Source organism: Octodon degus, unplaced genomic scaffold (assembly GCF_000260255.1).
Source record: "Octodon degus isolate 3935 unplaced genomic scaffold, OctDeg1.0 scaffold00002, whole genome shotgun sequence".
NCBI classification, from domain to species: domain Eukaryota; kingdom Metazoa; phylum Chordata; class Mammalia; order Rodentia; family Octodontidae; genus Octodon; species Octodon degus.
In genome coordinates, this window is record NW_004524578.1 from 13,171,974 (window position 1) to 13,196,507 (window position 24,534).

General features: G+C 51.6%; 1 protein-coding gene across 2 annotated transcripts in view; it reads right to left on the reverse strand.

Moving 5' to 3' along the window:
- Positions 1–24,534, reverse strand: part of Slco3a1 (solute carrier organic anion transporter family member 3A1) — a 304,843-nt gene that overhangs the window by 60,508 nt on the left and 219,801 nt on the right. For both annotated transcript variants that reach the window (XM_004623273.2, XM_004623272.2), the window contains exons 3-4: positions 10,428–10,526; positions 1,197–1,460 (exon numbers count right to left, since the gene is read on the reverse strand). In XM_004623273.2, coding sequence (XP_004623330.1) covers positions 1,197–1,460; positions 10,428–10,526 — 363 coding nt within the window. The remainder of the gene's footprint in view (positions 1–1,196; positions 1,461–10,427; positions 10,527–24,534) is intronic.

Here is a 24,534-nt window from a genome sequence, read left to right on the forward strand (position 1 = left end):
CAGGCCTGTAGCAATCTGCTCATTCCTGAAGTCCAGAGTACTCTGAGAGACCACAGCACACAGTTATGCACCTCAGGGAACACCACACAGAGCTCCCCAGGGGGCAGCAGTGCCAGTGAGCAGCTTTGGGGTGGCTGGGTCACTTTCAGCTAAGCTGTCATCTTCTTTCCCTTGAATGTACAATGCTAGAGGTGAGAATGATCAGGGGAAGCCTTTCATTTTGCATCTTTGTTTGTGGCTCACTGTTTGATCAGAAGAGCTGGCTTAGTTTCTTTTAAAAATGACAGTGAGCTCCATACTGCATTCTGAAATAGGATGGCTATCGTTATGGTTTATGTCTAGGTGCCCTTCCCTGTCCCCAAACCTCATGAGATCACAGGACTTTTCCAGAGACAGCTGGATCTAGTGTGTGAGGCTGGGATTATGGGTGTGTGACTAGGGAACCAGTGCACTGGGCTGGCACAGTTCTGGCTAGGAGTAAGGGTGTGAGTGCTACCCCAGCAGCACACGATACAAGGGGCAGAAAGAGGCTTGTCCCTTCTCTCTCTCCTGCTGCCATGAGCTGCTGCCCCCTGCCATATTTCACCCTGCCTTGGAGCCAGTTGATGATGGACTGAAGCCTCTACAAATTGAGCTAAATAAACCTTTCCCCCTCTAACTTTGGGAGTTGGACTTTCGTCTCAGCACGAGAGAAAAGTGGCTAAGACAGTTATTAAGAAGAGTTCATCTCTCTTTCTGGAGGAGAAGCACATCTTTTATCTTCCATGTAAGAACAGAGTGGACCTAAAGAAATGCTCTTTGGAGGTGGCTTTCTAAAGAGCGCCTCTACCAGGCAGAGGGAGCCAACTTCCAAAGTCTTTTCATGCTTGAAGATGCTCCTAAGTGGCCTAAAAGGATTTGAGAGAGTTCTGGGATGATTTAGCATCTTCTCTCCCTTTCTTGTGATTTTCCATCTGCAGACATTTATATTTATTTATCCATCAGGTTCTATCTACCACTGAGCTCCTATCAATAAAACCTGGCTGCATTTTTCAAGCAAGTCTGGGCATGGCTTAAACGCAAGGCTGGTGGGGGCCAATCTTTTAAAACAAGTACTATTCGGCCTCAATCCAAGTCCTCTACCCCGTGCCTGGCCTCTGCTCCCCTCGCGATGCCCCATCATTCTGACCACCACGGGCACACAAAGTGCACTTTACCTCTTAGCTGCTGGAAGCAGGAGGCACTGCTGTCCGGCTCCAGGGGGTGCCGCAGGACCCCATTGCTGGGCTTGGGCCTCTCGTATTCTCTTTCGGGGAGCATGGCCTGCTCGCTCTCCATGGCGGGGTCCGAGTGTGGAGGCAGAGACTGTGGGAACCCGAACATCAAGAGGGAAGAGAAGAATAGTAAGGCACCACAGAGCAGAAAGCCGCCCCACCAGGCTCCGATCCAGCGGGGGTCGTCCGGGGTGATGTCCAGGTTACCTGCAGAGGGAAAGCGCACGCTCAGTAGGGTGGCACCTGGGACAGGCAGGCTGTGGGGATTCGCTGGGGGCCTGAACCTGCTGCATGGAGAATTCAAGGGCTCCAGGAACGGACTGGGCATCCGGCTATGAAACCTATCTGTTCTACATCAGTGCTTCTGCCTCTTCCAAAGCCGGAGACTGATCACATTCCTGTTTTAATTTTCCTGTCTACCCTGGGCTGATGTCAGTCTAAACAAAAACAGTTTGAAGCCAGACAGCCTCTGAATTTAGGCTGCAATTGTCTGGCTTAGTAAAGCTGCCAAGGTGTGTTGGTGAAAACACAGGGAAACACTTATTGTTCAAGGGTAGATTTTTTTTTTTTTTTTTTTTACTGGTACAGTCACTCATCTTCCCAAAGAGGCTAATCTGAAATCCCAGTCAACATCTACTCTCTGTCTTAAATCAGGCTCACTGTGTAAAAGAGGACAGGTACAAAATGGAGGGCAAGAATATGGAACTGGATCTGAGATGCACCAAGGCTACCAGCATGGAAATCATGTCCCCTTCTCGCTGTGGGACTGCTGACACCTCTGGTTGCTGATCTGAACCACACTGGCTAGGAGGACAGTGCTTACCTTACAGTCCTGGGAGCACATGAACCACCAGACATAAGGCACTCAGCCTAGTTCCTGGCATAGCTTAAGCCCTCAGTGGAGGTACCTTATCATCTATGGCTGTAGCCATAAATTTTTAAGCAAGTTCAAACCTTGTTGGTGGTCTGTGGCTTGGCACCAGCCCTCTTCCAGAAAGTTCTGTAGCCAACTCATGCGCTTACAGGCACCATGCATGTGGTTTGCTAGCTTGTGTTCTTGTTTCTTGGACTCACCCTCTGAAGTCATGACAAGATAACCTACAGCTCATTCATTGATATTTTGCCTTCTTTGTCTATACAGTTTCCTTGCAAAGTAGGAAATGAGCTGCTTTGAAATGGCTCTTTAATGATAAATGATACTCCTGGAGCCCAGAAGGGGATTCTTGGAGACCTGGGAAATAGCGTACGAGTTAAAGACCAACAGTGCTGTGGGCCTTAAGCAGATGGATGGACAGCACTGGGAGAGGGAGTGACTGCAAGCACCGGATGAAGCTTCTGCATGTATAAAATGCACTCCCTGAAGACTCTTCAGCCAGCATTAGTGATAATGCTGCCATTACTTAGGGAGGGCTTCCCTCTGCTCCAGGCAATATGCAGAGCACATCCTTAGCTGTCACAGCCAACAGGACAAAGTAGGGGCTTTAATTCCTCTTTTGCTTAGATGGGAAAACAGGAGTTAAGTTCTTTGCCCACATTGACAGAACTGAAGGCGGACTACAGGCATATGTTTGCACAGCGAGGCCCACGCTCCTGGCTGCACTGTACACTTGGGTAATTACGACTTTGTGCTTCAGGCAAGGGACCTAAGATGAGAAGGTCTTCTGGTAGGTGGCAAGCTGGCTTTGGAACGTGGACCTCTGTCCTGGAAACCCTGGTGTAAGCACTAAGCATGGTACTAGGAAGGACCAGATGCTTTTGTTTAACTGCATGATGGGGAAGAGTGCGAGTAGCCTCAGAGGGCTTGAGTCTTAGCTCTGCCCCAGCCCAGCCTTACCCTTCCCTGAGCTTTAGTGTCAGTATTTGCAAAATACAGATGCTGCCCCCTCCTAGTAGCTGCAGGGAGGACAGATAATGAGTGAAGATCCCAACTCATAGGAGGCTTTTTATGTACGGCAGCTCTTGTTATTTTTATGCTTTTCATATATCAATAGGAATTTCAGTGGATGGTTCTTTTAAGCAGGGTCTGGCATGGCAAAACCCGCGGTGGTCTTGAAAGCATCTTTATGCAAATGAGGGACAAGAAAAGGAAGTAAAATTGCCTCAGGTTTGCACGCATCAGTTACTGTGCTTCTTTACCTGATGCCAAGCAATGAATGGAAACAAAAGCCACTAGCAGGCAGGTCAGCATTTCCCCTCATTGTCTACCAACTCTGCAAAGGGGTTCTGAGGAGCTCCTAGGGGTGAGTGGGGGAAGGGAGAGAAATCCTGCCAGTTGGGAGGAACAAAGTGAGTACTGTGTAGGAAGTCACAGGCAGTTAGTGACTGCTCTATGTGTGAGTAAACATCCCGGGGAGAGGGCTGTGGTGGGAAAGGCAGCTGTTGTTTGTGCAAAGGTGATGGCACACTCCCTGGAGGTAGATGCATGTGTGTGGGAAGCGGATATTGAAAGCCAAGAAAGAGTGCGTCACCCAGTTCAGAACGAAGAGACGCCTGATGCTTGAGCAAGGATGGTGGAGACGGGCCTTCAGAGAGGGGAGCTGAAGGCAGGATTCTGCAGCTCTAGGAAAAGAATAGTTGGCTACTTGGGGAGGTATTGATTTCCCCCCATCATTTCAGTGCTCCTGAGCAGTGTGGCAGTGTGACAGGGAGAGAAATGCTGAGGAGAAACTTCTCAGTGCTGGAGGGGTGTGCTACCTCCAAGGAGAACCAGGGAGGACAAGCTAGTCTGAGAAACTTCTTTTCTCTACCCATCTCTATGAGAGATTTTGTGTTTATGAGACTTTTCAGCTAGTTACAGTGACAATCTCCCTCTGCTTGGCTGGCAATTGCGAACACTCCTTATGGAATGTTCTAGAAAAATGGATGTTGCGAGAGACTTCTCCACGTGGGTTGGCAAAGAATGGTGCAGTAGAGGTCACCAGTGTCAGCATCGGCTTCTCCCTTCTTCTGGGACACAGAGGACCTCCTCACATTGGGAAGTTAAGTGTGGCCATGTGTCTGAGTTTTGTCCATGAAAGGTGAGCAGAGAGGAGCTGTGTTGCTTCTTTGTGAAGTGTGTAGGAGCTGATATATGGCTGTCCTCCTTTTCTGATGGTCTCTGACAGGTTACATGACGAACAAAACAACCCCCACAGGTCTGCACTGGATATTCAGTATGAACAAGGATAAGCCTTTTGGATTCTAAGCCCCTGAGGATTTGGGAATATTTGTTACTGCAGTGTGTTGTGCTACTATGGAAAAAGGCTTAGGAAATGTATATTCCTGCTTTCTAACCATAGTGATTCCAGCGGGGTTGGAATGGTAAAAGTATTGTTTTAGGCATAGAAACAGCGCAAACTTAAAAATTTCCTTACTCCTTTTTCTTTTAATCTGGTTCACCGCTGTAGTTTCAGCCTCCCAGTGAATGCTCCTGGGTCACTAGGACACCCAGAACCCAACAGAAAGGCACCGATGTGGCTCATTCACGTTGTCATTGAATTGAAAATGAAATCAGACACACGGATGGGGAAAGATGGTGAATACGGTGGGGTCAAGGTCCCTGGCTGAAGGGAAGCCTAAGCAAAGGTGCGACCCCTGAGGGGCCTCAGAGCAAATGGGGGAGCTTTTCTCCAGACACTGCCCTAACCTTGGCCCTTCTAGACTTTGGGAAACACACTGCTTCGCTTTGCAGGGAGCTGGGTGGGAGGACAGTGGGGCTAGAGCTGCCACAGGGGTGTTGTGGAGGGATGGTGCTCTGGCACGAGAGCAGACACAGCAGAGGGCCTGGCGTTGGTGCTGACAGGCACAGAAATGGTCTTTTGCATGAGATCCATTTTCGCAGCCCTTCCACTTCTGCACCTGGCTTTTGGGCTGTTCCTGCAGCTTGCTGGCTTCACTAGGGAAGCTGAGCAAGCTGTTGACATCTGTTTGCTGCCTCTGTGGAAGGCAAGGGGAACAAATGGGACTCACTGAGCTTTGTATTCATTTCCGAGGTCAAAAGAAAGATCACCGGGAAGAGGAGTAAACTAGTTTAAAACTCATCAACCAATCCATGCGGGAGGATAAGAAGGATTTTAAGAAGAGCAGGTGAAACCAAATTGGGGTTATTTGCTTTTTTTCCCCCTGCATCATTCTAATATGTTCAAGCTGCTATGGCTCTCTTGGCAGTATGTTTTTTAGTTCATTTACCTATTTGTTTAACCTACTTTCTCAAAGTTTTGCTATGGGACTCAAGGATTCCAAGAGTATCGTTAAGTTACAAACCTAATTAGAAAGTAGAGACAGTGAGGGGTTGAGTTCAAAGTGGCTGTGGCACATCCTTCCAGGATACCAGCCATTGGGCTGCTTAGCCCAAGCTGGAGGGATTTGGCAGCAGGAACAGCCTGGCGGATGGCAGAGCAGGAGACCCTCAGCGTGCTGACCTTTTCCAGGAAGCTAGCAGACCCACTCCAGCTGCAGACAGCAGGCTGCAGCCTGCAGGGCCAGCTGGTCTGAGTCTTAGGACCAGCCTGAATGGATGTGCTGCTGAGGTTAGCCACGGCGGCAAGGCCTCTCTGTCCATGGAGGAGGGCAGCCTGCTGGCTAACTTCAGGTTTCAGGAGCTTAGCAGAGAGCGAAGCCTTAGCGTCAGACAGGACTGGGGTTGAATCCTTGCTTCTTCCCTTACCAGCTGTGGAAATCAGTCCACTTCTGCAATTCCTCCTTATACCTACCACTTACTACGTGCTTAGCACTGACAGGTACTGTCTGGAGTGCTCTGCATGATTAACTATGTCATTTGCACACAGGGCCATGTGGAATAATGTCCGCAGGATCACAGAGAAGGTGGAGGGTATCGCTGGGATTCCTGGAGGTCTGTTTCCAGCACCTGAGCTCTCCAATCTTTGTGTGATCATGCTTCATCTAAAAAGCTGATCCTGCACTCACAGAGCCAGGTTCTGAGGTCCCACAGAGACATATACTTCAACTATGACAATCTGTGATCAATTTAATCCACCACTGCTCCTAATCTTCTCCCATTACTAAATGCATAGGTTAAGGCTGAGCGGTTCATCGATCGGAGGCAGACTCTGCCACCAAGTCCCCTTTATCCAGGTCCTGCTTTCCTCTGAGTTGCAGCTGTACAAAGACTTTCTAAAAGAGCATTTCTGGAAGTGCCATCCTTCCTTCCCAGCTCTGAGGGGAGGGATCTATTCTCTACACAGGGCCCAAACAGATGAAAGGCGATGGCTGGAGCATCCTGTGTCCAGGTCCAGGCAGGTGAGGTGCAGGTAAGTGTCCCTTTCCATAGCCGGCCCTTCCTGCTGTAGCCTCTCCATGTACTTCCTCCAGGTGCCCTCCCCCTCCCCTGCCCCACAGGTTGCAAGCAGGCTTTCTCCCTGGATGCTTGATCAACGCTGCCTGGCTTCAAAGGGGAAAGAATGTTCTCCTCCCCACCTGCCCCACAGCAAGGGCTCACTATGGATCTGCTCTGCTGCCTCCCCACAAATTCTAGCCACTGCCTTTCCTGGTTCTCTGTTTTCAGCAGGAATTTCAGAAACGTGGCTAGGTGCGCAGCCCCTGGTGTTCATGCTAATGGTGGCAGCCCTTTGCTGGACAGCCCTGAAGCAGCCTCTGTGTTGGGTATGAGAGGCAGATCCTAATGAGTGGAGAACTACCTCCTAAAGATACAGCCAAAGCACACTTAGAGATGACAAGTTTGAGCCACGGGATTGGCAGTGATGAACATAGCTGGAAACTATAGAGTGCTGGGGCTGTAGAAAGTAGGTGGTGTTCTTCTGCCCTCTGCTGGTGACCAGCAGCACTGACCTTCCAGAGCATCCAGGAAGAAGCAGACAAAGCCTTTGATTCATTCACAAGGCATTCTGCACTTCCTAGAAGCAGACCTGGACACCCACTGCCTGCTTGGGAGTGGAGAGGGCTGCTAGCAGCGAGGTGCCTAGGCAGACAGGAAGTACACCCACCTTGCTACCTGCAGGGCACTTCCTAACTGTGACTGAGCTCAGAATATGGATGCAGTCATTTCAGAGTCCAGGGAATGGGATGGGAATAGAATGGGATGAGAACAGCATTGTAGGCTGAAGGAACCGGGCCAGCAAGCCCATGGGACTATGAGTGGACACCCTCAGCACCCAGCCCCCTGTCTGTCCTTTGCTTATTCTTGGCCTTGAGGAAAGATACTGCTTCATTCTCAGGAGGGAGATTGGTGAAGCAGAAATTCCTGTCAGCTGTCTCTGAGGACCTGAGATTTGCACAGATCCCTTTGGGTTGACAATTCCCTTCTTCTTCTGGGACTCAGTTGCCTCAATGGCAAAATGACAGAGTTTGAAGAAAGTGATATCTGAAGTTCAGAGATTCTGGTCCCTCACAGACTAGGTTTGAGGGGCCAACCTGGATCTATTGAGGGGAAATCCTCACCCAACCACTTCCTTTCCCCTTCAGCGTGGCTTCTCCATTGCCCTGGGACACTGCTTCATCCTCCTGCTAGCACTGCCTTGTGCTGTTTCCGGTGCAGCAGTGAAGCTGGGTTTTCTATCAGCATAATCAACATGGCAGCTGACTCCTTTTCCCAGCATGCCTTGCTCTGTAGGAGAAGGCTCACAGGGCCAGCCAGCTGCTGGAAAACACCAGCACCCAATCACCTCGCTGTGAGAATAAAGAGGGCTGCATCTGATTTTATTTTCCACTTGGAAATTTGTAACATCATTAGCTACAAGTAAATATATCAGTGGGATTAATGGAGTGAATCACAAAGCGACTTGATTGGATTTAAAACCACATTATTTCTTTGGGGTGAATTAGTAAATTTAGCACTGTCATGAGATGATGGATTAGGAGCCCAGGGACTGAGAATTCTTATTGATCCTGAGAACAGATCAGCGTGAGAAGAAGCAGGAATGGCTTCCCACCCTGTTTTCAAAAAGAAAGGAAATGTAGCTTTGCTACTTGCTGGACCATGAGAAAAAGCAATGTTCTCTTTTAGGCAGGGGGTAGTAGCATTGTGAGCACACATAGTAGGCAGCTTCTCAGATGGTCCCCAAAGGTCCCTGCCCACTGGTATGTATTTAAGTCCTTGAACAAACTGGGCATAGTTGTACATGCCTGTAAGTCTAGAATTCTGGGATGCTGAGGCAGGAAGATCACAAGTTACAGTCCGATCTGGGAAACTTATAGACTTCATGAGACTCTGTCTCAAAATGAAAAAATAAAAGCTGGGGTTTAAAGTCAACTCAAAAGCCCTGGATTCACTACCCAACACCTAAAAAACCCCCTAAAAACCTCATGTAATAATAATTCTCCTTGGTAGAGGACCTCAACAAAGGACTGGCTTTTTTGCAAACAGTATGCAGAAGCCAGATGAGAGGATTTTTCTGAGAGGATATTATAAAAAAAGACTTGGAAGAGCTCCCGGCTCAGGTGTCCTCTCTCATCTTTGCCTGTGTGGCTTGCTTTAGGGCACCTGAAGCCCCCTCAGAGGACAGCAGTGGGCCTTCGGAGCCCTTCCAGCACCACAGCTGTACTTCCAAGCGGATCCTCCAGCGTGAGCCCCTGTCGGGCCTCCTGATGACCGCAGACCAGACTGCAAGCTTGACTGCGGCCTCTCGGAAGATCTGAGGCAGATCAGTGAGCTGCTCCTGCATTCCAGACCCGCAGACAAGCTGGGGATGGCAAAGGCCTGCTTCTTCCACTCAGTCCCCACGGGTCACTCGTGATGGAGCAGAAGAAAGGCGATACAGCCATGTGAGTGAGGGTAGCTTAGGCAAGGAAACATGAGTATAAATGGATGCATGCATGGCTGCATGCATGTGTCCGTGTGTGTGTGCATGTATGTGTGCGTGCGTGTGTGTGTGTGTGTGTGTGTGTGTGTGTGTGATTTCTGGGCACAAGTTTCAAGGTTGTGTGTTGAACTTGTCACAGATTTGCTTCCTGCCATGGCATCTGCACCAGCTGAGGTCCAGATGGAACTTCTATAATTCTGGCTCTAAAGATACCATGATAGGCCACGTCCCACCCTCCCACCAAAGTGTGTCATAGATGTAGTGTCACCAAGAAATAAACTTTGGTTGTTTAAGGTCACTGGTTTGGGGGGATTTTTCACCACAGCATGGCCTTGCCCCCTGGCTAGCATACTGTTCCATCCCACAATCCCGGACTCGAGCCCTCTGCCAGTCCAGGAATAAACTCACTCTTCCTGCTAGGGTCACATAGGTTTTGCGTAAGATAATTTTGAATGCGAGATAAAAACAGAGACTTACAGAGAGGCTTTTCAAGGGATCTGTCTCCTAGATCCCAGTTGCATATTTACATTTCACAGTTCTAGCACACACAAGCCAACTTTTGGGGTGGAAGGTAGCGTTGTCATATATGTTCTTGGGCCAACATTCCCATTTATCCCATCACTTAATTCTTAAAAAGAGCCCCGAGGCCGATACGGTGATTATTCCCCTTAATTTATAGGTGGGAAAATAGGTTTGCAGAGGAACTTTAGTATAGGGCGTTACTCACCGCTGGACAGAAGTGGCAAAACCTGGGACTGAGCACAGGCCCCGCGGACCAGAAAGAGAGGCAGCAGCATTAAGGCTTCTTATCGTTTGGATCTCAAACGTCCTTTAAAGGCCCACGTGCTCAAGACTGGTCACCAGTCTGTGGCACTGCTGGGAGGTGGTATGACTGAGAAGGTGTGGCCTATGGGAAGGAGGCTAGGTCCCTGGGGTGCCCCAGGAAGGGATAGCATGGACCCTGGAAACTTCATTTCTGCAGTTCCTAGCTGTTGTGAGCTTAGTAGCACTACTCCACCACATGCTCCACTTTCCCATCATGCCGTGCTACCCTACCGTGGACCCGAAGACAGCAGGCCATGTGGCCATGGAATGAGACCTCCGAAATCATGAGCCAAAATAAACATTTTTTTTTTTCATTTTTATGGAGACAAGGTCTTGCTAAGTCCCTAAGTTCTGAGCTTGGTCTTGAAATTGTAATCCTACCTTAGCCCCTTCTTAGAGGACAGCAATTACAGGCATGTATTGTGATGCCCAGCTGTTTCCTCTTTTAATTTTTCTCAGATATTTGTCACAGGGATGGAAGCTTGCACAGGGCTATCGCCTAGTACATTTTAGAATCTAGTATGCTGAAGCTTCCCTTACAAGAGAGGAAAGGCTTATAGAGGACAGTGAGACATTGAGATCTATTCCTTACTTGTGTCGATGAATACTGCGTCCACATAGATTTTGGTACAGAAAGAGCCCAGAATAAATCCGCAGGCTGGTCCAAATACCAACATTGTGAACAGGATTCCTGAAAGAAGATGAAAAGTTAGATTAAAAAACAGAAGACGTTCAATGAGCAAACTCCATGAAGGCCAAGGAGATCATTTTATGTTGGTCAGTTGAGATGTCTGGTTACTACAATGCTTTACAGGAATGCATCTAAACACATCTTGAGTAGGAAACCAGTATTTCTAATTTTAGGAAAATCCATTGAAGTACTGAAAATTATGTTAGAATGCTGTGTGTGTGGGGGGGGGGAGAGATTGATTGAGAGATTAGCCACAATGACCTTACTGTTAAAGCACTTCACTCCGCATTGAATACACAGTATTAAAGTACTTCCCTATTGACCATTAAATGGTTTACCATAAAAATTTTGAAAGGAGTTTTGCAATTTTGCTTTGACAACTCTTTGGCTTCCTATCATTCACTAAATTGATGGTTGGCTAAGATTTCCTAGCATTCACTGTGCAAACTCAAGAATCTTGAGACTTGAGAAAAATCTAAGCCACAAATCATCGTCAAATGCAATGAAATGTTTACAAGCACCAAATTCAGCACATAGCAGAATTCACACACCCGTATGCTCTGAGAACAGTTAATTAGATACTTGGTTAATTTCAATTTTGCAGTCAGTGGTAACTCCCACCATTTGGAGTCCCTATCTGCTGCTGTGACGGCTATCCAGGGCTCAGGCTTGTCCTTGGTACTTGAGGGACAGCAAGCCCTGGGTATAGGTTTAATCATCTGATGGCCACTTTATCTGGAATTCTGTATAAATCTTGGTATCATTTTGAGAAAAGTGCTGAGCTAAGCTAAAATCCACAGGCTGGATCCACTTAACCAAATTTCAATTTGTTGGACATTTCCTGAGCACTGACCATTCCTTGGGCCCTGGGGATTAAAAACAACCTGGGAGAAAGTGGCCCCTCTCTTAAGAGGGAAGCCATCTAATGGGTCAATCAATACACAGAGGGTAACTCCAACCCAGAGAGCCCTGGGCGGGGGGACAGGAGCTAGTAGGGCCACGTGGGTGGGAAAGCTGTGTCATCACAGGGAACAGGAGTGTACTAGGGGTGATTTGTCCAGCCTGGCCTCTTCCCAAGAGCACCTAGCTCAGCCCTGTTCTCTTCCATGATGCTAGTGTGGAAGAAATCAAATGCTCATCCGCTGATCGAGCCCTAACAGTCTCCTACTGTGAGCCTCGCATTTATCTCACCAATGAAGACGTAACACTGGACCTATAGTAAAGCATCTTGGCTTTCATGGAGCAAATGGACTGGAAGGGAGGACAAAAACAAAACCCCACAACTTCAGAAACTATAGTCGAGAGCTCACAGGAGTCTACACACTCAGCCGAGGCGGGCAGGTCCTTGCAACCCACAGACAGGAAGCCGGAACCAGCCGCCAAGTGATCATACGAAGATGGCTTGTGAGCACTGCCTGATGGACAGAATGAAAGTGCGAACGGTTGACGTTGTGAGGGGGTGGGGGGGATTTAATGCACAAGCAGCAGAACCCTACTCTGCAGTTTGAAGAAATCTGGAAGGAAGTTCAGCTGCTTCAGAATGGTCACCGCGGCCAGCCAGGAGCCCTGCACCTTGCTGTTGTTCCTCTTCGGGACTTTTCACTTAGGAAAATGTGTGTGTGGCGGTGGAGAGGAGCAATGTTCACATTCTGAACATAGTAGCTGCATTAAGATTGGCAAATAGAGAATGGGCTGTGTATGGGCGTGTGTGAGTGTGAGTGTGTGACTGTGTGTGTGTGTGTGTGATTAGAAAAGTCAGGAATGCAGGCATCTTTCAGCTGTGGGCCACAGTTAGGGGCTGACACCCTTAACTGGGGTGGGGTGAGCGAGCAGGACCCTTTGCAATTCTCAAGAATCTTGAGTTTGCACAATGAATGCCAGGCAATCTTAGCCAACCACCAATTCAGTGAATGATAGGAAGCCAAAGAGTCATCAAAGTAAAATTGCAAAAATCCTTTCAAAATTTTCTCATTGCTGTGACAAAATACCCAACACCCAAGGTTAAAGGAGGAAAAGGTTTTTGTTTATAGCTCATAGTTTATAGAGGTTTCAGTCCCTAGTCGGCTCGAGGGCAGGGTGGCACATGGCAAAGGGGCAGCAGAGGACAGCAGAAGCAACGAGAAAGAGAAGGAACAAGCCTCTTTCTGCCCCTTACGTTGTGTGCAGGCTACCTGCCCTAGGGCAGGTACATCACTCACACTCTTAGTCCCAGCACTGGGCCATGAGTCCCTCACCAACTCTAGATCCAGCCCCCTTTGAAAAGCCCACTCTTCCCGATTGCATGAGGCTTTTGGAGGACATCCAGACACTAACCATAATGCCAGCCCTGCCCTTCTGTGGAGCAAAGAAGCAGAAAGGATGCTGGAAAACAGCAGGGGGCGGGGTGGAAGGCCGATGCAGGCAAGAGCAACACCTGCGGCAGACCGAGGCTGCTGCCGGTGAAGCCTCACAGCCTACCGCGTTCTGCAGACCAGGCTGTGGATGGAGGTGCACACGGGCTTGGGTCACAGGCACACAAAGGCAGCCCCACAAGCAAACCGCTTGGGCCCTCTCAGAAGAGTGGGATGGGCACTCACCAAGGATGCCGGAAGTGCCCTTCTGACTCACCATCACATTCTCAGTAGCCTTCTGAGGCCCAGGAGCACCCCTCCCAGCAATAGACCTCCTTTCATGCATATTAACTACAACTCCCCAGGGATACCACGGCCACTGATCCATACCCTTCAGCATCCATGATAAAAATGATCCCTGACACTTAGCGCGTCAAAGGACCCAGCTTTTCGTATTGGATGAAAAAGACAACAGAGAGCCAAATAGGCCTTGTAGAGATTGTGCTGTTAGCTCCACGTGGGGACAGAAGAGAGCGAGGACTGCCCAGTGTCATGGCACGGCGCGGGCCGCCAGGCCTGGGCTGGCCTCGTGTGCCCGTGCCGATGTGGCACAGAAGGCAGCGTATCCCTGCAGGGGCTGCCTCTGCTGTCCCCGGGCCCCTGCAGGGCCCAGCCTGGCCAGTGAGCCACTCTGGCAGCTCCATGGGCAGCAGCCAGGGCCAAGCCTGGAGCAGTGTCCACTCTGGGGCCTCCAGGAGGAGGGATCAGAGCTCTCCCCCCTGGGCCAGGAAGCCCCACAGAGCCCAATTCCGCAGCCGGCAGACACGCAGACCAAATGTATTTTTGTGCAAAGGTCATTTCTCCCACGGCTGAAATCCTGGAGGCATCTTCTAAGTGGTTCCTCCCCAAAGAGACGTCCAGCTAAACTAGGAGAATTTGGCGAAGGACAGCGCATCAGTGGAGACTGGGAGGTCCCCGACCTGGGAGGCGCCGCCTTTGCCCCTGCAAGGCAGAACCAGCTCTCACAGAAAGTTACTTCTGAGTCGGCCTTGGCTGTCCCTCGAGCTCACCCTGTCAGGCTGCAGTTTTATTCCTAGTTGTTTAGCTTAGCAAAACCACCTTAAATGTTCTGCTTAAAGGGACAAGAAACACCATCAGGCCTCAGATCTCTGCGCGAACAGCCAGTGCCTCTAGGCCTGGAGGGAGAGAAGGTTCTTCTGCGGCTCTGTGCTGCCCCCTGCCGGCTGCCAGGCTCCTGTGCACTTTGCAGCGGGAATCAGGGGGCGCAGACAGATGGGGCCGCCAGCCAGAGCCCTGCGATCCCAAGTGCTTTCTGTACAGGGCTCCCTTCAGCATGCCTTCCAGGGGCCTCAGAGGAAGGAAAGGCGCCTGCTGCTCAGCAGAGGAGACAGAATGTTTCCCTGCCTGTCCGCAGCAGCAAGCAGCCACGAGGCAGCACTGAGAGGGCTTGGAGGCCAGGCTTCCCGAGCAACGAAGAAGGCTCGACTTGGACGGCACCCGTGGGCTGGGTTCACATTCCGCCTCCATTGCCCCCTAGCTCCCTGAAGCCCGGCCAGATACTGAGCGTCCTCCTGCCTCTGTTCTCCCATCTGTAACAAAGGCTCATGTTGGCCCTGCACTAGTGGCCGTCGGCTGTGGCAGGAGGACCGGGCGCCTGAGCCCAAGCTGGAAACTCGGTAAGTTAGTTAAATCAAACTTAAAAATAAATAAAAAGGTTAGCGATGGATGTAGCTCAGTGTGAAAGCCCTCGGTCCTGGTCACAGTCACCGTAGGGGTGGGGGTTAGAATTAGACCGGAGGCTTGGGGTTGTGGTGAGAATTTAAGGACCTAATTCTTAACAAGCTGTTAGAACAGCGCCCGGCACACAGACGCATTAGAGAGGCGGCGCTTGTGACTGTCCTGCAGGGAAGGTCTCGTGCACGTGGGTTCACTCTCAACCCACCAGAGCTGTCCGCGCCCTCCACACCTCACTTCCAGAAGCCACAGTCAGAGCGAAGGGCCGGCCAGGGTCAGGTAACGCCGTGGCGAGCGCTCCTCCTGGAGAGCGGCTACAATGGGCATGTCTCCAGGGCCAGTCACCCTGGCTGGGCACAGCCACCCCTGCCCTGATGCCACTTGCCACATACAGAGGGATGCCAGGCTGACTTCCGGGGTTGAGATGACCAGGCTCAGGGAGCAGCCACCTCAGCAGGGAATGGGTGACATGCACCACCTTCTGGTCTGTCCATCAAGCCTCCTGAAAAGGAGGGTAAGCCTGCAGTTCCCAAACTGGGTACCATGTTGCCCTGGGATACCACGGTGAACTCAGGAAGTACCTCAGACCAGTTTTTTGGAGGACAACAGTACACTGGGCATGAGCTGCACCCCACTGTTGGAACTTACTCCCCCAGGTGAGCTGCGGCTCCAGCACACACTGTGTGTCTTCCTTTGCTGTCCACTCTGCGAGCTGAATGGTCCACAGTCACCGTGCAAAAAGCCCGTGTGCAACTCGGTTTGCAGCAGGCAACAAGGATAGCAGCATCCTGCTTGACTTCAGGACTCAAGAAGCTGCGCAGCTCCCAACAGGGTCCACTTCCCATGATAAGGGATCAAAGCTAAAGATCAGCATTTCTTTTCTTTTCTTTTCCCCTCTCTCTCTTTTTCTTTTTCTTTTTTTCTGGAACCGGGGATTGAACTCAGGCCCTTGCGCTTGCCAGGGAAGCGTTTATTCTATTAAGCCATCTCCCCGGCCCCTATATTTTCTTTCAATGCATAAGCATTACTTAAAAAAAAATCTAGTATTTCATTGTTAGAACATGAAACACTTAACGGGAGCCTAAGAGTGTGACAAACAAAACTAGTAGCTATTTCTCTTGGACTTGGGGCTCTGTAGAAAATATAACTAAGACACTGGCAAAGTGAACCCAGAAAGCTAGGGACCCTCTGTAAATGTGCCTGCAAAGCTGCTTACCCTGACCTGCGTTCAGAAGTTAAGAGGCCATGGCTGCTCCTGAGCTCGCCCTAGGAGGGCCGGCAGCCGCTCTTCAAGGAAATGACTCTAGCGCCCCCTGCTGCTGCTGGGCCCTCCTCCTCCTACTCACGCACTTTGCAAACAGCATCAACTACCTCTGAATCCTGCAGAACAACAGACAAACAGGTCAAGGGTTTTAACCTCAAGAAGCTTGCTGTCTTATCGGAGAGAACTTTGACCAATGTTAGTCAATCAATAAACATACGCTGAGCACCTACTATGTGCCAGACACCCTGCTAGGAGCTGGGATAGAGCAGTGGACTAAATAGAAGCCCTGGCCTGTGTGGGAGCTGCTGCCCACGCCACAACCAAGTCTGGCAGACAACATGCACTGCCCATGGTTAGACGTCCTTCGTGGCGGTGGTGAGTGGACTCTGCCGCTGTGGTCACAGAATAATGGCACCAAAGATGCCCACTGCTCATCCCAAGGACAAAGGGCCGGGGAATCTGTCACATTAAATGACGCAGGAGAATTAAGGTTGCAGATGGGATCAAAACTGCTAATCAGGTAATCTTAGATTGAAGCGATTACACTGGATTATCCCCATGGGCCGGTGTCATCATGAGGGTCCTTCAGGGAGGAGGAGGGGAGATTGAGAAGACCAAGAGCAGGAGCAGAGGCAGGCAGAGACAGAACCGGCAGCACGGGATGCCCTGCCCCGCGGCGCTGGCCTTGAGGATGGGTACTGGGCCCGGAGCCAAGATGTGCACAGCGTGGCTGGAAAAGGAAAGGAACCAGATTCTTCCTTCGAAAAGGATCTCAGCCCTGGCAACTGCTTGGTTTTCAGCTTCTGAGACCCCCGCATGGACTTCTGACCTCCAGAAACAGATGATAAATTTGTGCTTTTAAAAAGCCACAAACATTGTGGATATCAGTGTGGCGCTTCCTCAGAAAAGATTAGAGGTCCCACTCAACCCAGCTATTCCTCCTGAAGAGTATTTTCCAGAAGAACTGAAAACATCGTGCTACCATGTTATATGTGCACCCACGCTTGGTGAGCATCAGCACAGGGCCATGCAAAGAGCACAAGAACCAGCAAGCATCTCTGTCCCGCCCCCCGCCAGGGGCTCAGCGTCCACTGCAGAGTCTCAGGCTGTGCCCCGGTCAACACCAGGCCTGCAGTGTGGCCCAGGAAGAAATGAGCCATCATCGAATACAGCGCGCAACACAGGAGCTGCACACCACACCCTGCCCGCACCTTCAGTTGGGGGCTGGAGCTGGCTTCCCACGTAGCCACCTACTTCCCCCAACTTGCCAGTGACTGTGTTCGCAGACCAAGGACATCACAAACATCAGCTCCCACTGATGCGCCATGGCTCTGGCCTGGGCCAGAACACGGGGAAGCTGACTCATGGATGTCCACTCCCTTCTGCCCACCGGCACGGCTCTGCAGCCAGCTTGTGTGCTTGAAGGTCCCCTCAGCAGGATGTCACATTGGCCGGCTGCAGCGTAGCATGCCGCTGTGTGATGAAAACACTGGCCTTTCCCAGGAAGCCTTGTCTTGCTCTGTTAAAGTGACACAGGACCTGGTTCCTTGTGAACAGTTGGCCAGGGATGAGGAGCACAGGCAGACCCCAGAGCTGCACGGCTCTGCCACCTGGTGGCCTGAACTCTGTGTCACTGAAGGCAAAGCCAAACTGGCCACTCCCAGACCCAGGAGTTTCTCCCAGTGCCCTAAGTACTCTGCAGCTAGACAGAGCCGTTAGTGCTTCTGAGCCTCAGTTTCCCCTCTATGAAATAGGCTGACAACAATCTGGCTTCCTAAGGGGTCTCTGACTCAGCACCAGGTCCTGGAACACAGGTAGTACTCTTAGTTTTAGTTGAAGTTTCTAGCAGCAGAATTTCTCTTTTCTACTGCATGAGTTTTACTGTTTTGGTCACTTATGTAGGAAATGCTTATTTATAGAATGTGACAGAATTGTATGAAGAAACAACTTCTCTCCTGTTTCTTTTTTTTAATTTTTTTTCTCTCTTTTTTTTTTTTCTCCTGTTTCTTTTTAATGATTCATCTATGTGTAATGCTTTCCCCCTGTGTTGTTGTTGTTGTTGTTGTTGTTCTTCTTCATCATCATCATCATCATCGAGAACATACAGATTAAACACACAACCCATTTTCAAGGAAACGCATGCCTTCTGGAGACCGACCTGACACAGGGCACGTACAGAGGGTGCCCACAATGGCAGCTGAGAACACCAACCGGCAGCCGACGGCCAGGGCCTGCACACCCCAGCTGGGCAACCTGGGGCATGCCTTCTTCACTTCTCTGGGCTCCACTCTAATCTGGACGTAGAATAATAGCAGCACTTGTCTCGCAGGATTGAGGTCAAAGCGACTCACACACCAGGGACCTTCCACGGTGGCCGGCATCGGCTAAGCGCTCGGTGCACTGTAACCACCATGCTTACAAAGATGGTACACGTGGGCATCTCACGTGGCCGCAAAGTAGCACTGCTATCGATTATATGTGCCCTTCCAGCCTGCTTCTCCATGTAATGCTTATTTTTTAAGAGTAATTTTTAAAAAGTCAAGAGTTCCTTCAATGACGAAATCCAAGGAACAAGTGTTAACATTACTCCTAATTGTTTTTCTCGAGATGGGAATTAAACTAATGCCCTGAATTTGCAGTGTGGGCGGAAGAGACCTGCACATATCTGACCTTCCTGGTTATCCTCACGAGTGTGTGTGTTGGGGGGGCGGTAATCGTAGCACTCTGGGAGGCTGGGACAGGATTGCAGGCTCAGCACAGCCTGGCCAGCTTACTAAGATCTTGCCTCAAAACCAAAACTATTTAAAAATGGCTGAGGACCTAGCTCAGTTGGGGGTGGGGCTTAATGCACCCACGGATCACCTGGCCCAGCTCCCAATCCATCTTTCCCTAGAGGGTACTTGGGGACACCAAGGTCTCAGGTGACAGCCCTGGCTTCTTAGCTGTGATGGAGAGGTCACTGATCAGGGCAGGGGAGTGGTGAAGGCTGGGTTCTACACCTAATGAACCCTTAGACCTTTCTGGGCAAGTCTGCAGGTTCCTTGGGGGGGGAATCTTGAGATTGGCTTGAAACAAATGCAAATCCAAGAAAACAAAGCAAAGCAGTTTTCCCTTCTAGAATAGCTCCCTGGGCTGGCCTGGGGGGTGAATGCTTCTGCCTCTATGGGAGGAGAGCAGTGTAATTAATCCTTTGGTTTGTTCAATTATAAAAGCAATGAAATCAGGAAGCAGGGAAGCCAGCATTATTCTATCATCTCAACACAACCACTTTCTTTAGTCTATCCTTTCTGATCTAGTTGAGGTCAAATATTTAACCCTCAGGACTACTTGCTAAGTACTTGGATGTTCTTTTTGTAGATGAGAACGTAGAAATTCAAAGGGTCAGTCAGTCACCCCCAGACCACACAGTGCATTGGTGATGGGTTAGATGTGACCTCAGACCTGGAAGACTTGCCCTTCTAGGCAGAACAGACCTGGTGTAGTGGAAGGGGCTTAGAATAAGGTACACCAGATTCCATCCAGACTGGGATCCCGGTTCACTTCACAGCTTCTGGATGACTTGCTTCCCAGCGCCGAGCCTGGGATATCTACCTTGGAGGATAGAGGGAATGGAGCATCATGCAGGCAAAGCTTCCAATGCCTGAAACAGGTCAGATGTGTCCTAATGATCTTTGTGCCTCAGAAAGGATGAGTCTAGGAAGGAGGGCTGGAGGACCGGCTTCCCCCAGGGCCTTTTACTTAGCTGGGGTCATTTTGAACCTGGACAGTCCCCTCCACTGCTGAGGAAACGCCAGCTGGCTGTGGCTCCTCCCCACTAGAGGGCAGCACTAGCCCGGAAAACAGCGATTCCAGGCCCTTGACCGTCTTTACCCTTCACTGCCTGGCTGAAATCCTCAGTCGGAAAGTCACATTTCTCCCACACCCTCAGTTTATCCAAATGTATCCTCTGCCTCGAGATCTACAGGTTGAAAGTTCTGCTCTCATAAGGAGTTTCTTCATTGGATGCGCATGAATAAAACCCGATCTAGATACAACAGGAAGCAGTGTGTGGCGGAGCAGACTTACAGGGCCCGCCCACAATGTCACACCTGTCATCCCTTAGGTCAGATACAGCGCAACATCTCAAACTGGGCTGCCAGAATCACTTGGGGAACTTAAACTTGCCTGCCAAGGTCGAGGTCCTGCGATGGAGGTGTTGGCTTAGCTGGTCGGGGTCACCGCCTGGCGCGGGGCTGTCTCCCCTAGCTCTCACGTGAGCCATCAGACAGCGGATAGAAAACCTTGGGCCACAGAGCGCTTTGCCCTTCCTGATTTAACCTGAGCTTTCATTTCTAGAGCGGAGCAAGGAAGCAGCTGCAATCTATAAGGCATCTGAGGGCACACGGGGGAAGGGAAAGACGTGGGCCCGATCTCGTGCCTGCCCGGCAAGGCCAAGGGGTGCTGCTCTATGAGCGTGACCAGACCGAGGTCACCCTGCACGGTGGCAGAGCCCGAATCTCTTCTGCAGCCCACAGAAGCAGGCCCACGTGCTGCCACCCCTGTGCACACACAGGGACAGAGGCCTGGTCAGGGCGTCACACTTACCCTCCAAGCACAATCCACCAGTCCACGTTTTCCATAAAGACCAACCCTGCAAGAGGCCCTCCTGGAGCTCCCCTCTTCTGCCTTCCCTTCTCCGGTCACCACAGCACCTTGCTTTTTCTAGGCTTCTGCTTAGAGGGCGCCTGGATACAAAGGCCAAATTCCATGGTTGAGGCATGCTGTCATAGTACAGGCTCAGGGAGGGCGCCTACATTTGTTAAAGTAGTCCTCCTCCCCTTAGGGGCAGTACCTGAAGCAAAGACGCTGCCCACGGCTGCTAAGCTGTGAACCGAGTCCCAACCAGGCCTGAGAGAGCCAGGAAGCCTGGGTTATGGGCGAGTGTCATCCTTCGTGGTCAGGCTTCTGTAGGGTGCAGCTGGCAGAAACGTTTCCTTTTTCTCCAGCCCCTGCAGGGCCTCCCCAGGGACAGGCCCTGGCCGCTCTGCCTGACTGGCTGTGGGGCATCTGCTTGGGCTGCTGCTCTTACAGGCAACAGAGCTCCTGGTGCGGCCTTCTCTGCCCACACAGCCTCAGGCAACGCTGCCACCCAGGAAGGGCAAGGCTGCTCTGGTGAAATGAGAAGGCCACCTTCCCACGGGCACCATGTGGCACTGTCCTCGCAGAAGCTACCCCTGAGGCCCTCCCCAGGACATGCCCCCTTTGTGCTTAAGGTCAGCCTCGCGGGCCAGCCTCCAGCAGGGGGCAGTGGAGAGCAAGCAGAGCCCGGGATCAGGGCCTTGGCAATCAGTGGATAAAATGGGTCACTTTTGCCCTGCTTCTATCCTGCTGGGGGCTACATGGATCCCCTCAATCCATATGTTGAAACCCTGACTTCTAGCACCTCAAAATGTGAGCCTATGTGGGTGAAGCCTTCTGTAGAGGCAATTTAGCTAAACTGAGGCCTTCAGGGTGGACCCCAATTGGAAGTCACTGGTGTCATCCTACGAGGCACTGTGGCCATGCAGAGAGGTGCCACCGCGGGTGATGCGGAGGACCGAGCCCACGAGGACACAAGGAGGTGGCCCTCTGATGCCAGCCGTGCCGACACCTTCATCCCCTCTCAGACCATGCAGACGTCAATTCCCACGGTTTCAGCCCCGGCCCGCTGTACTTTGTGATGCTGTCCTAGGGAACACAGCTGCTGGGCCTGGTGCGCAGTGAGCATGTGACCGCTGGACTCTGTAGCGCGCTACCTGGCGGCGTGAGACAGCGGCCGCCTAAGGAGTCACGGGCATTCAGGAAGCTTTCCCGGATCCAGCAGGGACGGGGGAACAGCACGATTTATGGACGCCGCTTTGCTGTTATCACTGGCTGAGGCGAGAGCAGGCAGGGCGCCCCCTAGGGTCCAACCCTCCCACATCCCGGCCTCTCTCTGTGCCCAGCAGGGCAGGCTCTGAGGAAGTCTGCAGCGCGTCACCAAGTGTCCACCTGGAGAAGAGTGTGAGCTTGCCCAGGGCAGGACTGCAGATCGGCAGACCAGAAAAGACCGCTCAGCCCCGGACCCAAGCACATTTGTTACCTGGGAGGCTTAAGTCAGAACAAAAACAAACGATTTAAGAAATTGAAGGAGGAAGGGACAAGCTCAGTCCAGGGCTCAAAGGGGCAAAGGCGGGGCAGGGACCTGGAATGTGAGGTGGACAATGGCACGAGGCCCCTGAAAGCGTCCGTTGTCTGGATTTGCGGGACAGCGCTGATCTTCGGTTGCTTGCGGGGTCCGGGTCAGGCTGCGCCAAGCCTACCGCACAGAGCAAGGGCAGTGCCCGGGCATCTCAGCTGAACTGCATATCTAGAAGATAAACCTGCACACCATGGTTCCAGTCCTGAAACCCCGGAGTAAAAAAGAGGGAGAAGCAACAGGGAGGTCGGAGGGACTCCATAACTCGGAGGTAGGGCCTTGGCCTTCAGAGCAGGCCCTGATTGCTGGAGATGGTGAGCCCGTGTCTCCTCTGTCCACAAGGGGGCGCCGAGTGTCACACTGGCGTCCTGGACCCAGCTGAAGGTACCTGCCTGAGAGGTGCTGCGTGTCACAGGCACAGCCTGCACCTTCAAAGCGTTTGGGATGCTATCATGAATTTTCCCCGGGGTCAGGGAGGCTCGCCATACAAAGTGCAGTAGTTGTGGTTGCTGAGGCTTACAGAACCCCAGATACACAGATATAGTCACAGTCCCCAGGCTCTGGGGAGACAGTAGAATAAAGTCAGAGGCCAGACCCTACTCCAGCCTTCCCTGGGGGCAGGCCCAGCGCCAGCAAGCAGCTCCTGCAGCAATATTCATAGTCCTTGGTGAGCACTGTCCTTCTCGGGTACCTCGCGCTCGGAGGCTCACCCACTGGGGACACGGTGACCTAAGTCCTCACTACTCACAAGCAGAAATCCCACGATTTCCAGTCCACTGATGCCACCTCTGATAGCCACAAAAGGCCTTCTTCCTTAAACACCTGCCAGAGACCAGGTGCTTTAGGCACTGCACCCAGCAAGCCCTGAGATGTGCACACAGCTCTAGCTCCTGCTTCCTGAAGAAACCCAGGTGGAGGAGAGTGAATACGCCTCCAGGCCCAGGATCCTGGATCCTGCAGGGCCTCTCAGCTCCTTCCACTGCCCCGAGAGAGGAGGCCCCTGCCTCACGTCTCAGAAACCAGCTTCTGCAGGGTTCATAAGATCCCGCTCTGAGTGTGGCCCACCTGATACTGTGGAACTGAGCGACCTGAGGGAGATGGAACTGGATTTAGTCACACGGGGCTCTGCTTGGGACTCCTGGCTTCCTCATGGGTGGTGCGGGACTTCTAGGAATCACTTCACCCTTCCTTTCAGTAACTTAGACGCTTCACAGTGTCACCAGAGGGAGCCGGATGTCTTTGCATGCCAGGGAAGCCTGTCTCTTTGCATGGTGGGGGTGTGTGTGTCCCACCTCAAGGGAGGAGGGTCATTGCTCCTGGGGAGGGTAGCTCCTGCCTGGAGCAGGGTGGGCCAGGCCACTGGCTCCTCTGAAATCATTGGTGAGCGTTTTCATGATGTATCTGTTAAGAAGACAACCCTCTCCGAACCTCCCATAAAAAGAAAGACGGCTTCTGTCACCCCAACCCTCCCTTGGGCTCTCCAACCTCACGCTCTCTCTGTTTGGCCTCATGAAGCTGCATACAACTTGCCAACGTCTGTTCCTTCCAGTCTATACCATCAGAGTGTCCCAGTTTGTAGCCTAAGCCCAGGCTGACCTGAGCCTGTCATGGTTGCGGCTGGGCCAGGCTCTGAGGGCAGGCTGCAGATGCCAGGGTGGGTGGGCACCAGCCTGGGGCCGCCTGCAGAGCACACTCTGGAGGTCAGGAGGGGCTGCCCCAGCTCTCAGCTGACATGTGGGGTCCAGGAGGCCAGTGGGTTACATTAAGCACTGGCGACAGGGAGGTGACCCAGTGGCAGGTTCCTTGGTGCTGTCTATCCATAGATTCAGGCCCAGAATCCTGAAGAGGAGGCCACACCAAGGTACAAATGGGAGGACAGTACTCACGCCCAGGGCACAAGATGGGGACAGAAGCCAGTATTCTGAGACAGCACAGGAATTCCACCATCAAAACTGCGTTCTGCATCCAGTAGGACAGACGGCAAGAGGTCTAGCCAGGTACACGGCTGGGCTGCAGCTGCAGAAATCCCTCCTGGGTGGAGGCAGGGCTGCTGTCCCCAGGGCCTAACTGAGACAAGCAGGTGGCAGAGCTGACAGCCAGGTGAGCCAGAAGCAGGAACAGCTGCATTCTCACCCTTCAATCCTCACCTCTGGCAGTGCCCCTGCACCTCAGGTGTGGTTTGAAGAATGGTGGAAAACAGTCAAGGTACATGTGAAATGCAAATTTCACCATGATTTATCATGAAGGGGCACACAGTTGCTTGCTGACATGACGGCTGATGACTTGGAAGCCTGGCAAAATCTGAGGATGGATTATTAAGCCCGGGATTTATGTGTTCTGTGAGAAGGGAGCCCTTGCTGTCAGATGTCGACAGAATTCAGCAGGAAAAAGTCATGCCAGACTGACTTCATTTCCTCTGCAGTTCTCTGACCGGGTCTGGAGGGAATGCGTTGGCGCTGGGCT